The following is a 14,187-nucleotide window of genomic DNA, read 5'->3' on the forward strand; positions in this document are numbered from 1 at the left end:
TCCGATTTTGTATCGGACGACGTCAAATTACCTTTTATGATATAAGCGTAAAGCTGTTTTCATCACTTCTCAAAACCACGAAAGTTTAACAGGTTGCCTCATGAGCCTAAGTCTTGAAGATCTACAAGCACTGAATGGCTTGATTCTGTGATGATTTTACAATCAGCTCTGAACTCCTGAATGTTGAAGGTTTTTTTAGCAAGATTGCGAAATACAAGCAACGACTCTGTGATGAACAAGTGCCGTGCTCCAGGTCTGGTGAACCTAATATAAAGCTATCCAATTTTCAAGATCTTGTTTTCAATAGACAATATTTGTCTGTTTTTACTGTACTTTTTGAAGTTATTCCTCGGAGATGTACAAATGAACATGCAGGGACCATATAACTTCTGCAGAGAACATTTATTACAAGCTTTATCGAAAGATAGCTTATCAGCTGCATACACAACTATTATTAAGTCAAGCTTCAAGTGTGATGCTATCGACTGTATGGAACGGTTTGTACCTTGATACTTCAGAGACCAGTCCGAGTCTGTCAATAAGTTTAAACAGTTCTGTTGAAATAGCCGTAACTGATTGAACAGTGAAACTCTCAAATGAATAACGCAAAAGCTAAGAGCAGCAGTCCTAAATTTTCAATCGGCAGGCACGGTGATCGAAACTGGTCGCCCGTCGAAGAACGCTGAACTCCTCGCAGTTGTGCCAATGAGTTTAGGTTGTATCACGAGTTAAGTTCAGTCCATGGTACAAAAATTTCTGATAATCGGTTAGCTGCTCGGCCTATTACTTCAAATTGCCAGCTGCTGCTGACGATTGACCGGAAAATCTCTATAAAGCTTAGTAGTTGTTTAATTTGAAGACAAAAGATATAGGTATCAGAGAGCTACATGGCAGCCAGGGCTCCAGTTTTTTTTAAACTAAATTCTGGCACCTTTCAAACAATTCAACGAGTTTGGTAATTGACGGCGCCAGGGCAGACTGCTTCAATTTCAATGGCCTCACACCAAGGTGGCAAGATGTCTTCGACATTGAATAGATTGACGGTTGGAGATTGGAATAGCTCGGTTAGGAAACCAGGGCTGCAAATGGCAACTTGGATGCCGTAAGTCGAAGCTTGCAATAGCTGAGGAGCAACACCTTTGGCAGCGGTCGCGTTCATACTGACAGAAGTCCAGCTATCATAAGAAAGCTCATTGGTAACAGTGTTGATGTAGGGAACAACGGCATTTTCAATAGCGACAAAGTTACAAGTCTCCTTATCGGTGGTGCCCACTAGCGGACGGAAGTTGGCGGTATCGTTCAAGGTCTGAACGGTGGTTAGTCTAGGAATGAAACGGTACTCTTCGCCGAGGAATCTGCCCCATGCCTCGGTGGCATCGCTGGCAAGGGCATCGGCACCAACAAAATAGCTTTGGCCGATGTAGGTGTCATTTTGGTCCTTGACTTTCAGCAAATATGTTCCACAGTGAGGTCCGTGAAGCCCTTGGCAGGTAATGTTGGTCCAGTCGGAGCGGTAAGCAGCAACCGAAGTGGCAAGAAGACCAGTTACGAATAGGAATACAGTGCTTAGCCACATGAGTTTGGTTTATCTAAAGCAGAATGGTTACTTGTGAAAAAAAAGCCGGCCCACAAAGAGAGAAAGAAACAAGACCATAGGTCTCTACTTATATATGTTGATTTCTCGCCGTTATGAACATCAACACTTACCTTAAGGGTTCTGGTCTCAGCGGCGGCATGCAGGGAACAATCTTCTTCAGTTGAAAATTCTTCTAGAGTTAAAAATTCGTTTGGCCAGTTCTGTCGGGACTCCAAGGGTTCTTTGGCATCGATTGTAACAAGCGCCTCAGCGAGGGCGGTGAGCAAGTTGAAGCGCATGGTTACCAATGCAATACATAGAATACACGATCATACATTTCGAAATTTTGTCGAGACGTGGGCAGCAAATACAGTGAGCAGGGTCCTATTCCCGTTGCCCAGCTCGCGATGTCATAGTGGTTTTATTCTACGAACGACATAACCCTTTATGTGTTTAAGCGATCGGAGCTACTGCCAAGGTTCAAAACGAGGAATAAAAAACGAGATCGGTGCTACCTGAACTCGTGATTAATGCCTCTTTGCAGAAGCCATGGTGGAATCGTAATATAGACGGTTCAGTGTAGCATGATGAATCATCCTCTGAGTCTTTTCTCTCGTGGAAGCTACAATTCTTAGAGACTCAAAGTTTCTAACTCTCATCAGAACTAGGCTCTAAACAGCCCATATCTCAAGTCAATAATCAATGACGTTAGGATTCCTTTATATGTTTCTACTAGTGTCCATATTGAAAGTGATTTCAAGACACCTATATAGGTCACGTGAAGAGATGACAGCGTCAGCATTGCAAAATAGTCCAGAAGCTGGGACATTACTATGACCCTGGCCATTCAACTCTTCAAGAGTATTTGAAAGGCATTGACTGCTTCTGTTTGATTGATGACGGAATGGCCTCCGAAATGATATAAAAAGGCATAAATTCTCCAACCGATCAGACCACACGACATATGCTAAACACACCACAGAGAGTCAACTACAAGCTCAATTCAGCGGTAAATCATTCTTATAAGTTGAAAAATACAATGGAAAGTATTACCAGAGAATTGGGACAATCAAGAGACAGGTCCTCACCAAATTTTAACCTACGCCCCTCTTCAAGCAATACCAACGTTCTTGGCGGCCTCTGTGACAAGCTTCTCGAGCGACTTCCTTTTCACGTTCAAAAACCCGCCACCATCAAACTGCAACCCGTCTTCGATGTCTGCAGCCCCCGAACCGTTGAAAAGAACCGTTACTAGGCTGATGAAAAAAGCTGGGAAAACTTGTCCCTCTTCCAGTGCCTTGTCGCGCCTTTTGAGCGTTTCTTCCAGACTTACGTAAACTTTCTCAAACCTTGAGCCGGTAACCTCCTCAAAAGTCTCTGCAATCTGCTTCGACGTGGTGCGGACCTCGGCAATGCGAATACGTTTGTTTATCGTCTTTACTTCGTCCATCTGCAAGACCGCAACAAAAGACTGCGCCAAAAATGGCAGCGAAGTACCGGTAAAATAGTGCTCACCTCCATCAAAAAAATCGACCTCACGTTTCTGAGGCGCAATGGTTCCAAAACGGCCTTCGAGTGCAGCATCAATGAAAAGCGAGGGAACTAGCGCAGTGTAACTCACTGCGGAGTTGCTTTCCCCGAGAGCTACGAACTTGCGAGATTCTTGAACCGGGGCCAAGCCGGGTGCTAGGGGACTTCCATCAGCCTGTGTGAACAGGGCAACAGCACCGGGGTGCAGCAATTCCATACCACACCCGGAGGGAAAGAAACGGCGAACCCCGGATTCTTTGGCTGCTTCAGCAACTGCCCGTCTACTACACTCCCTACCTTGCTACTAACAAGATTGATGATAGCGTCTGCCCCGGTGATCGCCTTCACAAGCTCTTCCTTCTCAGCATAGTTGACCGGCACAACCCGGGCACCAGGCACGGAAACTTTCTTGTCACTGTTGCTGCGAGTAAGCACGGTAACGTCAAACTTAGGTCTTTGGCTGTTCAAAAAGGCGCTGAGAACATGGTCTGCAGAGTTCCCGAGCTACCCGCAACTACTATGTTTTTGAAGGTCATGAGAGATTATATAACTTGGTTGGTTGGACTTGGAAATCTTCACAATGGGAAAGTACAGAGCAGGACCCGCTACATTTATACCAGAAAAGTCACTGAGACAAGGCATTTAAATCACTCCGTTGATTTTTTATCCAGTGCAACCCTACCGTAGTTCGCGATCTTAGCACGGCTTGGACGAAAGACTACTCGACTGCGTGTTCACAATTAGTTCCATGCCAAGCAATGATAAATTTCAAAGTCCGGTCAAGAATGCGTGCTAACACGTCATAAGATCGCAGCTTTAGAAAGAAGTACATAACCGAGAAAAATGAAAGTACGAGCAGCAATGAACGTCGTAGAATAACCAAAAATGGAAACATCATAAGCATATTTTTGATGTGCAGTCAAAAGAGCCATTGCACTTATACGATTGTGGGGTTTTCGCCCCACAGTGGACTACATGGCTTAGTCTGAGAAGCTCTGATCAATCAATCGATCTAGTTCTTGTAAAGAATGACTGGTGTACCGTGATAGGGATTCTTCGGCACGGCAATCTACTGTGGTGCGGTTTTTCATTTGCCCTTCGTAGGGCTGGAAAAAGAGGTACTAAGACGCAGATACCAGCGTGAAATGAGAGCTCCATATCTGTAGCGAGTGTCGGGATTCTCATGAAATTGTGCTAGGCGAGGCCGCCTCGCTACACCTGATTCTCAGAGTGACACATTTTCGTTTATAGAGAGCTTACCCCACGCTGGACAGCTATTGTTACAATGTCGTTTTCAACTGACGCTATAGATCGGAACAGTCAATGCCTTTTAGAGTCGAAGAAAAAAATAAGATCAACCAAGCTTGATAGGAGCTAAGTTCGATTCTTGTGCAGCCCAACGAGTTCTCTTCTTCCTTTTGGGAGTTCGAACTTGAAAATTAGCCGTTTGAGTTCAACCGTGTCAAGCTTCTTCTTTCTGTCAACGGAACAGATTCTAAAGTCTGACGTAGCAAAATTAATAACCAAACCAATCTGGAATGATACAATTGGTAATTTTGATGCTTAGCGCTTGGTGTACAGTCACATAGCGTATTTTAGATACCCATAGGCATATGGTTTCTCTTGCTGCATTTCAGACCATCCAAACAGAGCCTCGTCAATGGCATACACTCGCATTGCTACTTAATGAAACTCCTACATGCGGACCCTGCCATAATCACTAGCCAAAAATGTTACACTATAATACCCAATCATCTTTCTTGTCCCAACACCGACACCAAATGTTGGCAAAGTATAATACACACACCTGCCGAAATAGAGTATAAGCAACTTGCAGTGGGACACAGGACTACTCGCCCCACGTCTTCGGTCTCTACTCCAGCGTTACACCTGTGTTTTTCACAAGCTTCTCGGAATTGGCTATGAATTTTCTCACGTATTCCGGTGTGAGTTGCTGAGAAGGAAGAATCGGCTCGGCTGCGGGACCAAAGAATCTAGGACCACTGCCATTCAGTTCTGGCGCCACCATCATAGGGGCTATTTTCTCGGCGTACTGTGTAGTAGTTGGGTACCACCACCCGATCAAACCTTCTACGGCCCAGGACTTCCAACTTCCTTGTCCCAAAAAATTGTCGCGGATTGCGGTTTTGACCAAGCCTGGGTTGAGTCCGTAGAAGCCAATTTTGGGGTAGCGCTGCGCACTATCAAGCACAAGTGCTTCATTGCCTGCAACGGTGTTCATGTGTGTCTTCATAGTGCTGTATTTGCCCTCAGAATTCAGGTCCTCCAATTCACCTGTTTTTCCAGTGCCCGGGAAACCAAAGATGAATACACGCGGCGATTTCAGATAGTCGGCCTTAGTATCCGCAAGAGAAGGTGCCAGCGTGCGCAAAATAACAAGTCTGTTGAGATAGCTGACGGCCATATCGCGCTCCAGATTTTCGGAGGTCACCTGGCGCACATTTGCAGCAATGATGCCTGTACTCAAAATCAGCAAATCGAGTGGTCGTTTCGATAGTTCTTGACCAACCCGTTTAGCTTCTGTCATCAGTTCCAGATCCGCCTTGATGAAATGGACATTTTCCAAATCCGTATCCCTAAAAGTTCTTCCAACGACAGTAACTTCAGCACCCTTTGTAGAGAAAAACCGGCTCAAGCCTTGACCCAACCCACCGGTTCCGCCTATGATTGCGACCTTGAGGCCCTTAAGGTCTAGCTTATCTGCTGGGACCGTAGCGTACTTGAATTCTTTATCAGCTTTAGTGCCAAATGCCATTTTGCTTGAAGATTGACCGTCTTTTAACCTTTCGGACCCTTAGTTTATCGCAGACTGCCTACTATTTATACTTTTCATGTATGAATGGTAACAGGTTCCTTAAAGGTACTCTAAGGGTACCACCCCTGACACGCTGTCGGTAACTGACTAATTACAATGGACTACTTTTGAGCATTGAACCAAAACAAGACTGATCGCAACGACCAGTTAGTTCCACATGGGTCAGAATATCCATTAATCTCCTCTTTTCCTCTTACCCAGCCGTAATACCTTAACCTTAACACTACTAAATCATCCCTTCCAGAGTGTAGGGCTCTTCACCGCTATCCTCTGTATAATAAGACGCAAAACATGCCCGTATCAGCATATTTCCTTAGGAACTAACATTTTGCTGATGTTCTTGCTGACATAGGTGTTCTGCCCTTGTTTGCCCTATTTAGCGTTTTCTCATATTTAGAGAGATTCCTTACATTTACTCAAGAGAGGGAGGGCTTCGTGTTTCTTTGCATTGGAGTTCCACTCGGTTTTGGAGGATGTGTCCAATAGTTACCAGTAATTATTGTCGGACCTTCTCTGCTGATACTACGTAGTCTCTTGAGTTCCAACCTCAGCCGAAGTTGTATAGTCTACATCTATACAACTATACCAATGCCTTGCTTGTCTCACTCTGCCACAGCTGTGCATTACTGGTTCTGACAACCAGGCCTTCAAGCTGGACTCGCTCATCATTCCTCGTGATGGGATTGCGTTCACCTTCCTATTCGGCAAGAACAGCGATTGTCTCGCTCTTTTCGTCCTATCAAGAATACATAGGCTTATCAATATCTCATTATCGCTGTTTACCAGAAGAAGATCAAGCATGGTAAGAGTACTTAAGTCTGTAGACAGAATGCCACCTTTCCAGGCTGGACGCAATGCGGGCTGTTAGCCAACGAACTCTTACCCCCCATCCCATACCACTAATCCTCCAAATATGTCCGTACTAGTAACAGGAGCAACTGGCTTCATTGCCCTACACCTTGTTAAAGACCTATTGAATGAAAACTACAAGGTCATCGGCACCGTCAGATCGATTGAAAAAGGCGACAACCTGAAGGCTCAATTTGACAACAATCCTTTGCTAACCACTGTGGTGGTCAAGGATATTGCTGCTGTCAGTGCCTTCGATGAGGTCTTCGAACAGCACAAGGAACAGATAAAAATAGTATTGCACACTGCATCACCATTCCATTTCAAGACCACCGATTACGAAAAAGACTTGCTTATCCCGGCCATCCATGGCACCAAGAGCATCTTGGAGTCTATCAAGAAATACGGTGCCCAGACCGTCGAGAGAGTGGTAATCACCTCTTCGATCGCTGCTGTAAAGGATACCGCCAGATTTGCAGAGGCAGATTTCGTTTACAACGAAGATGCATGGAATCCCGTCACTTGGGAAGGAAGCACTGTCAATGCCCCAGACGCTTACAGAGGATCCAAGAAATTTGCAGAAAAAGCTGCATGGGACTTCTTGGAAGAAAACAGAGACGTTGTTAAATTTCAACTGACCACTGTCTGCCCATCTTTGATCTTCGGACCGCAAGCATTCGCCGCGAGCGCCGCAGGCCAACTGAACACATCTTCCGAGGTTATCAACTCGTTTTTGCATGCAGGCCCAGAAGCGGACCTCTCCGGCTTGAAAAATGATTTCGTCGACGTCCGCGACGTATCCAAGGCCCATTTAATCGCTTTCCAGTCTAAATCTGCTACTGGACAAAGATTAGGGGTGAATTCTGGTCAATTCAACAGCAAGGATCTGTCTGAAATCTTGTCTCAAAATTTCCCACAACTGAAGGGCAAGCTACCCAAGACTACTGATGAGGGTGCAAACAAAACGGAACCATACGCAAAATTCGATACCTCCAAGACTAAGAAAATCCTTGGTTTCGAGTTCATCAACCTTGAAAAGTCTGTGTGTGACACGGCTAAGCAGATTCTGGACGCCGAGAAGAGCTTGTGAGTAGCGGCACGTACGAGATGCATAAGAAAAGCGACGTCAAGGCCTAACGTAGGAGACGTAGTACAATGGTATAGATGTGGCGGCATTTAACCCTAAAGAAATAATCTCTGGTCGGTACTCAGCTCGCATGGTATCTCATTGGCACTTCTGATACCTTCATTTTGATGTGTAATGTATTCATAGATATGGCATACTGACTGAAAGCTTAAAATGTTCATCTCCTCCTTTTGTTCTGAATGCGAAAGATGATTTATCTGCCGTTTAGAGGTGGCAATGCAATTGGGTTGATTTGTTCAAGGTCAATACTATGTCTTTCAATAAGTCTTCGCGCTGACCAACCTTTCACTGTCATCGCTGTCGTACTTGGTAAACCAATATGGAAACGATGAATAGTGTGGGTGCTGGAAGTAACGCATCCTGTGGTTGACATAGAATAGTGGATACTGGATTGGGCCACTGACGCCACAAGGCCTCTAGAAGTTTAATGGATAAAACCCTCGCCGTAAAAGATCACTCGAGTAACAATCAAGACCTAATCTTCTACTCGAAGAGACGACACCACCAACATATCTCCTGAAATTTCAAACAACCGTTAGAATGCGAGATCGAAGACCAGGGACAGTTTTCGAGAATTTTTTACATCTGGGCGATTGGAATCTCTCATTGTTATGATTCTAACTGGCTTGATGCTGTTCTGAGCTTTGAGCTGACAGTATAGGCCCTGGAAGACAAGGACTTTAGAGGTTTAGTTCGCAGGCAAAATGCTGTTTCGAGAAAGGTTCGAATTCACCCAAGGGAGGTTTGAGAAGTTTCAAGCACTGAACTCCATAAAATAGAATGAGTTAACGCATTCGGAGATCTGAGTTAGGATCATACCTCACATGTTGTAAATTATTAGTTAGAGCAAGAAGTCGAACATTCAGCTCAACATAATATTATGAACAATAGCCCCGTAGCGACGCATTCAAACTCTGGTTTGGTATCTATCAACAATTTATAGTAACTGTATTTGTCCTACACTGGCAGTTCTGCCTTCGCCTTGTGATTTGACCTATAGTCGACAAATGTTCCATCACATAAGTCATTTAACTACTAGGACCCTCTGAATTTTGAACACCAAGTTTTCCTCTAAGACGTTTAAAAGTTCACTGCATCAAGTATTATCTTTCGATACTTGAACTGCCAATCGTTTGGAAGGTTATAGCAACGAGGTAACACAAATTACCTACCTTCAAACACTGCGGAGCGGACAAACATTTATACTCCGCCTGTCCGAGCCTGTCGGATAGTACGCGCTGCAACTCAAATCGCAAAACAGATATCCTGATTTTGTTCCCGTAACACTTCCCACCATGGCTTTGACGTGCGCCAACATTCTTGCATAACTGCTTTTGCCTGTATAGCCGTTTCCACCCCCAGCTCGATGAGTAAATCGATTTGAGCTAGACACGATTCACGTCTCGGAATGAGACATTCCTCTATCAGTTCACATCCGCAGCTAAAACAACTGAAAAGGAGGCAGGCGCCCGAGTATTTCACGGCAAAAAATTTCGTTTCGATCATATCTGTCATGTTCAGCAGTAAGTCTCGCACCAAAAAGCTCTCATGTCTAAATCCGAGCACTCTACGTCGTAGCTGCAACAGACCCGTCATCTCAAACAGCAGCTTTATGGCATTTAGTAATAACTTCTGATCTTGACCACTGTCGCGACCACTGTTTTTTTGGCTGACACTTCTGTTACCGACCATTAAAACGCGGTCCATCTCCAAACGCTTGGAGATTTTATAGTCCAACTCCATGGCCGCCTCAAAGATCGCCGACTGTGGTCCTTGAACGGATGAGGTTTCTTTCTGCACGATAAGTCTAGAAATTTCGGCCAAAAATGACATAACTGTCAAGTCCATTCCGTTGGCAGAAAGCATATCGTCGACAACCTGGGACTCTTCTGAGCCTTGTGCAACATCGAAATCGATGCGGAGAGGAGAAACCATCTGCTCATCGGTGCGTGAGAAACGCCCTGCTGAAAGGTAGCCCATGACTTTGATGTATACGAACCACCTTCGCAGAAAATGATGGGGATCTTTTTGTGTGCTGTATTTCAGATAGTTTTGCTCGACTTTTGAACCCGGCTTAAACTCCTGCAGTATAATGCCCTCTGCCCCCGCCATGTGTACATGCCACTTTTTGCCCTTGCCGAAAAAAATGTACAGACTTGCCAGTAAGAGAACACTAGCTAATAGCAGATCATCGAGAGTTCTGTGAGAGCTGGAAAGCTCTTTGATTAGCTCATTGACGCCCTGGTGCTCCAATTCTTTAATCAAGGGTTCCGAGGTTCCCTCACCGGCAAAAACCTGATTGGACTCGTCATCCAGCGAAAACACTTGTTGCCGCTTAAACAAAAACTGTCGTTTCGCCCTGTGCATTCCACCAAACGCCATGACAATTTTCATCAAAGTGGGACTATGAAGCGCCAGTCGTGGCACAATTGTAGAGAAAGGATTGCTGTTATCAGCTTTACTGGATGCCACGAAAGAAATCGCAGTTTCCTGCACATAATATTCGAAAAATTCCGAATGCTGAAGCGACTTGTTGAGCAGATCCAACCCTGGCATATGCATTGGTTTTAAGACCCTCGAGGGCGGAGGCAGAACTGGTGCGAAAAAAGAGTTTTCGTCATTCGCGCTGAGCAACGAACCGCCTTCCAGAAGTTTCTCATCGATTCCATCTCCTTCCCAAAGAATATTTGGACTTGTGAGCGGACCTTCAAAGAAGCTTTCTATTGTAGGGTCTGTATGGTCTAAAGTGATTAACTTTTTCTCAATGCGTTCTTTCTTAGGTTTGACAACTTTCTTAATAGAGAGATCGGCCATAAGAACACCTTCTACCATCTTCGTGTTGGGTGGGAGGTTGATCCGTTTATTCTTGTCCTTGTAAGGCCGTCCACCCCATTTCAAAGTGAGTGGATACGAGCATTTGATACTATTTTCATGACATTGGGTGCACTTTGGTTTCTTGTAGTCGCAGCGTAAGCCTTGCGATTCACACGACCTGCATGTTCTACCCTTCCAACCCATGTCGCCGCAATTAGCACCGACGTAGAGCTCATAGTTGAGGGTGCTTGGGGGAGGAAGCTGGAACCTCAAGACCTTTTTAACTCTTGACTTTCCGTATCGAGTCCAAATATAATAAAAGTCGGTATCTCGAGAGAGATAAGACCCAGACGACCTATCGTTCACGTGGAAAGCCACGATAAACGCGAGATGGGGGCTCGTCGGTTGCCGTAAGGTGTAGCGATGCGACCAGGAAGTGACAAGTAAGCCACTTATACAGCGGCCGCGTTATCCAAATTTAGTTCAAAATTATCTGTTCGCACCCATGTACTTTTGCACTGCAAGATCTGATTTCCTGATTCTGTCGCAGGAAAAGCATCGTACGGGTAAGCAGTTGGTATGGAGCTCGAGGTCGACTGTCGAGGTCCAGAAAGCCGCAGGAATGGGACTCTCGTTCCGTAAGGTGTCATCCATCAACGTCGCTTTGTATTAACAATCTTGGAAAGTTATTAGTTTTTCACTGAAGATGAGTAGTGCAGAGAGACAGCGGTGTGAGGCATACGAGAATCAGGGCGTCTGTCCATAGACTTTTAGGGTTCAGAGTAGACTCGAGCCAGCCGTACGATTGTTGCAGAACCCGATCTTGTTGCCAACGACCGGACACTCTCATTGCGAAGGCACGTGATCCAGAAGCTCATCGGCCCTCCTATGGGACTTTTCTATCCTTTTAAAGACCATTCGTCTGGTGACACTGAACGTCCTAACTCAGCTTTGTGCCACCTGCGCTTCCACTTGTTTACCTGGCTTGTCTTTCCCCGCTGTAGTAGAAAATTCTCATCGATGCCCATGACAGAGGTTCGACAAATGTAGGCCTCATGCTGTAGAATATGCCCTTCAACTAAAAAACCCCAAGTTACACCTGCCTACAATTTAGTATTTAATTGAGACTTCTATCTCTGGCTTCCATTGATCCATTTTCTGCGGCCACTCAAAGCATACCTACCAAAGGTTGCCTGCTTATTTAGAGGTGCCAGCGCAGTCCATAAGAAAAGATTTCTTCGCTGCTCTGACCTTCGACTGTTCGTAGCTATGGCGATCGATGAAAGTCCAGTTCCCATTTGTCATACAGATCAGTATCCATCTCATTCTGCATTAAAGAAGTAGGGAATCGGACTCTTTATTCTCTGCTTTGAAGCACTCCAATGCGCATGAAGATCAAATCAAATATTCCTTCTTCAACTAGACCTAATAAGTGACACTTAAAATGACACTCCATTATAGATCAAACAAAAAGGTTAACCAGAACCATTATATATCCCATAATTAAACGTTTATATTCACTCGTCTAATCGTCTTTACTGTATCATATTATTGCGTTTGGAGCGGGCCCAGGATCAGAGAGGGTAGATGAACTCTTCGTTCTCAAGATCGGTCAGATCCAGAAGAGCAACGTTTGTCTCCACTCTTTCGCCATCAGCTTCGATAAAACCTACATGTTTCTTAGAAGAGTTCAGATTGGCGAGTCTCTGCTTGTTTCTACGATGTAGAATGAACCAAATGACAATAGCCAAGGAAGGAGCTAAGAAAAATGACAGCACTATTTGAACGATCCACGCGGGAATGTAACGAGGTGCATCTTTTCCTCGCCACAATTGTGGTGAAATCAAATTCGAAACTCCATACCAGAACATGACGATACCATTTCTAGTCAACTTCTTGGTGTATCCAGCGCAGGTCTGCGAGTTCCAGCTAAACATCAAAATCCATGGAATGCCAAAGACGGGAGAGGCAAGACAAACGAAAGCCAAGAGTCCGATGGAATTGTGCCATGGCAATGCGGCTGCTCCGATCGAACCGACAAACGAGATGGAACTCCAGGCGGCAACCGAGAAGCCCACGTAGTTCTTTTTGTACAGAAGGAAAGTAGTGGCAATGATTGCACAAACAACAGCGAAGCCGCCAGACGCTACAGATACTAAAGTAGCATCCAAGTTTGTGATGTTTCCCAGACTCTCGAACAACAGGTTTTGCTGATACGTCAAGTTATTGGCAAGCTGTTGCAACAAAAAGAAGGCTCCGAAAAGCCAACTGATGGGATCTTTGAGGGCTTCTTTGGCCTGGTATGGCTTAAACGTCTTCTGTTCGATCGAAGAGCCTGTTGTTTCTTGTACCCTTCTGATAGTCCATACACGTTCTTTGGTCGACAGGAACACAGCGTCAGTAGGATTGCTGGGGTATACGAAGAAAATCAGGATGGTGAGTAGGAATGTGCAGCCTCCGATAATAATGGTGAAGATTTTCCATCCCGCGATGGGGGGATTGGTGACGTTGAGAACACCATACGCAATGAAACCGACCGGAATTGTGACACCCATGCACGCAGCGTAGAATACTGGCGCTGTCGCTGATTTTTCTTTGGGCGTCAGAAATTGACCCATTGTGGTGTTCAGGGAGGGCACTGCGATCGACTCCACGAACCCTAAGAAAAACCGCAACGCATACACGCCCTGGTAATTGTGGAGAGTACAGTGCAAAAAGATGATGATAGTCCAAAGCGACGTCATGACCAGCATTACGCGAGATAGCGGGAACTTCTGGATAAAGTACAAGTTTCCCTGTCCGATGATGTAGCCAGCGTAGAACAGCGTGTTTGCATTGTTGTACCTGTTCTGGGTGAGTCCGGTGTCCTTGAAAAACGTGAAGATCGCCGCATAGGACATTACTGCCTTGTCTGCATACAGCAACAAATTGATGAGCGCGGTGAGTCCTACCACGATCCACATCACTTTCCTGGACAGCTTACGTTCTTCCTCTGGTGTGATGGGCTCGACCAAATGGTCATTTTCCCTCAAAAACTGGAGTGTGACATCTGCATCTCTAGAGGTCACTACTCTGAAGCCTTTTTCCTCCGGTGAATGGTCACTGATCGACTGCGAAGACACAACCGAGCGAGCTTCACTCTTGGCAACAACAAGGCCTTCTTGTTCTCTTTTCGAGAGGTCAACCACCACATCTTCGTCGGTCGACGAAGAGCTATTATTGAGTTGCGACATTGTTGCGAGACGATAAGACAGATTTAGTGATGCTCTTGATATCTGTTGTGCTTGGCCCTAAATGTACCTAGATTAATTATCTGGGCCACCCACAGCTGCAGTGCTACGATTTATATACTTTTAACATAACCTTGGTGCTGCAATTCACAAGCTCGACCGCTTTACATGCAACGTTGCGTTACCTTGCCTTACCTTATCTTGC

The 14,187-nt window shown here is 45.3% G+C and overlaps 5 protein-coding genes and 1 pseudogene across 6 annotated transcripts; 1 reads left to right on the forward strand and 5 right to left on the reverse strand.

The window, feature by feature from the left end:
* Window positions 1–943: 943 nt before the first annotated feature.
* LALA0_S08e00320g (LALA0S08e00320g1_1) lies at window positions 944–1,576 on the reverse strand (the record flags this gene model as incomplete). Its single annotated transcript, XM_022770934.1, has 1 exon — window positions 944–1,576. One exon carries the CDS (start codon window positions 1,574–1,576, stop codon window positions 944–946), a length of 633 nt encoding a protein of 210 aa, XP_022629564.1.
* Window positions 1,577–2,687: 1,111 nt separating this feature from the next.
* Window positions 2,688–3,642, reverse strand: LALA0_S08e00342g (annotated as a pseudogene). Its single transcript is given in 3 exon segments — window positions 2,688–3,374; window positions 3,374–3,604; window positions 3,604–3,642. Coding segments are annotated over 3 exon segments (957 nt in total).
* Window positions 3,643–4,979: 1,337 nt separating this feature from the next.
* LALA0_S08e00364g (LALA0S08e00364g1_1) lies at window positions 4,980–5,882 on the reverse strand (the record flags this gene model as incomplete). The annotated part of the gene is made up of 1 exon (XM_022770935.1): window positions 4,980–5,882. One exon carries the CDS (start codon window positions 5,880–5,882, stop codon window positions 4,980–4,982), a length of 903 nt encoding a protein of 300 aa, XP_022629565.1.
* A 973-nt stretch (window positions 5,883–6,855) lies between these two features.
* Window positions 6,856–7,881, forward strand: LALA0_S08e00386g (LALA0S08e00386g1_1; the record flags this gene model as incomplete). Its single annotated transcript, XM_022770936.1, has 1 exon — window positions 6,856–7,881. The coding sequence occupies one exon, from the start codon at window positions 6,856–6,858 to the stop codon at window positions 7,879–7,881; it is 1,026 nt and encodes a 341-aa protein (XP_022629566.1).
* Window positions 7,882–9,183: 1,302 nt separating this feature from the next.
* LALA0_S08e00408g (LALA0S08e00408g1_1) lies at window positions 9,184–10,956 on the reverse strand (the record flags this gene model as incomplete). The annotated part of the gene is made up of 1 exon (XM_022770937.1): window positions 9,184–10,956. One exon carries the CDS (start codon window positions 10,954–10,956, stop codon window positions 9,184–9,186), a length of 1,773 nt encoding a protein of 590 aa, XP_022629567.1.
* Window positions 10,957–12,326: 1,370 nt separating this feature from the next.
* LALA0_S08e00430g (LALA0S08e00430g1_1) lies at window positions 12,327–13,985 on the reverse strand (the record flags this gene model as incomplete). The annotated part of the gene is made up of 1 exon (XM_022770938.1): window positions 12,327–13,985. One exon carries the CDS (start codon window positions 13,983–13,985, stop codon window positions 12,327–12,329), a length of 1,659 nt encoding a protein of 552 aa, XP_022629568.1.
* Window positions 13,986–14,187: the final 202 nt, after the last annotated feature.

This window comes from Lachancea lanzarotensis, scaffold LALA0S08 (genome assembly GCF_000938715.1).
Source record: "Lachancea lanzarotensis genome assembly LALA0, scaffold LALA0S08, whole genome shotgun sequence".
Lineage (NCBI taxonomy): Eukaryota > Fungi > Ascomycota > Saccharomycetes > Saccharomycetales > Saccharomycetaceae > Lachancea > Lachancea lanzarotensis.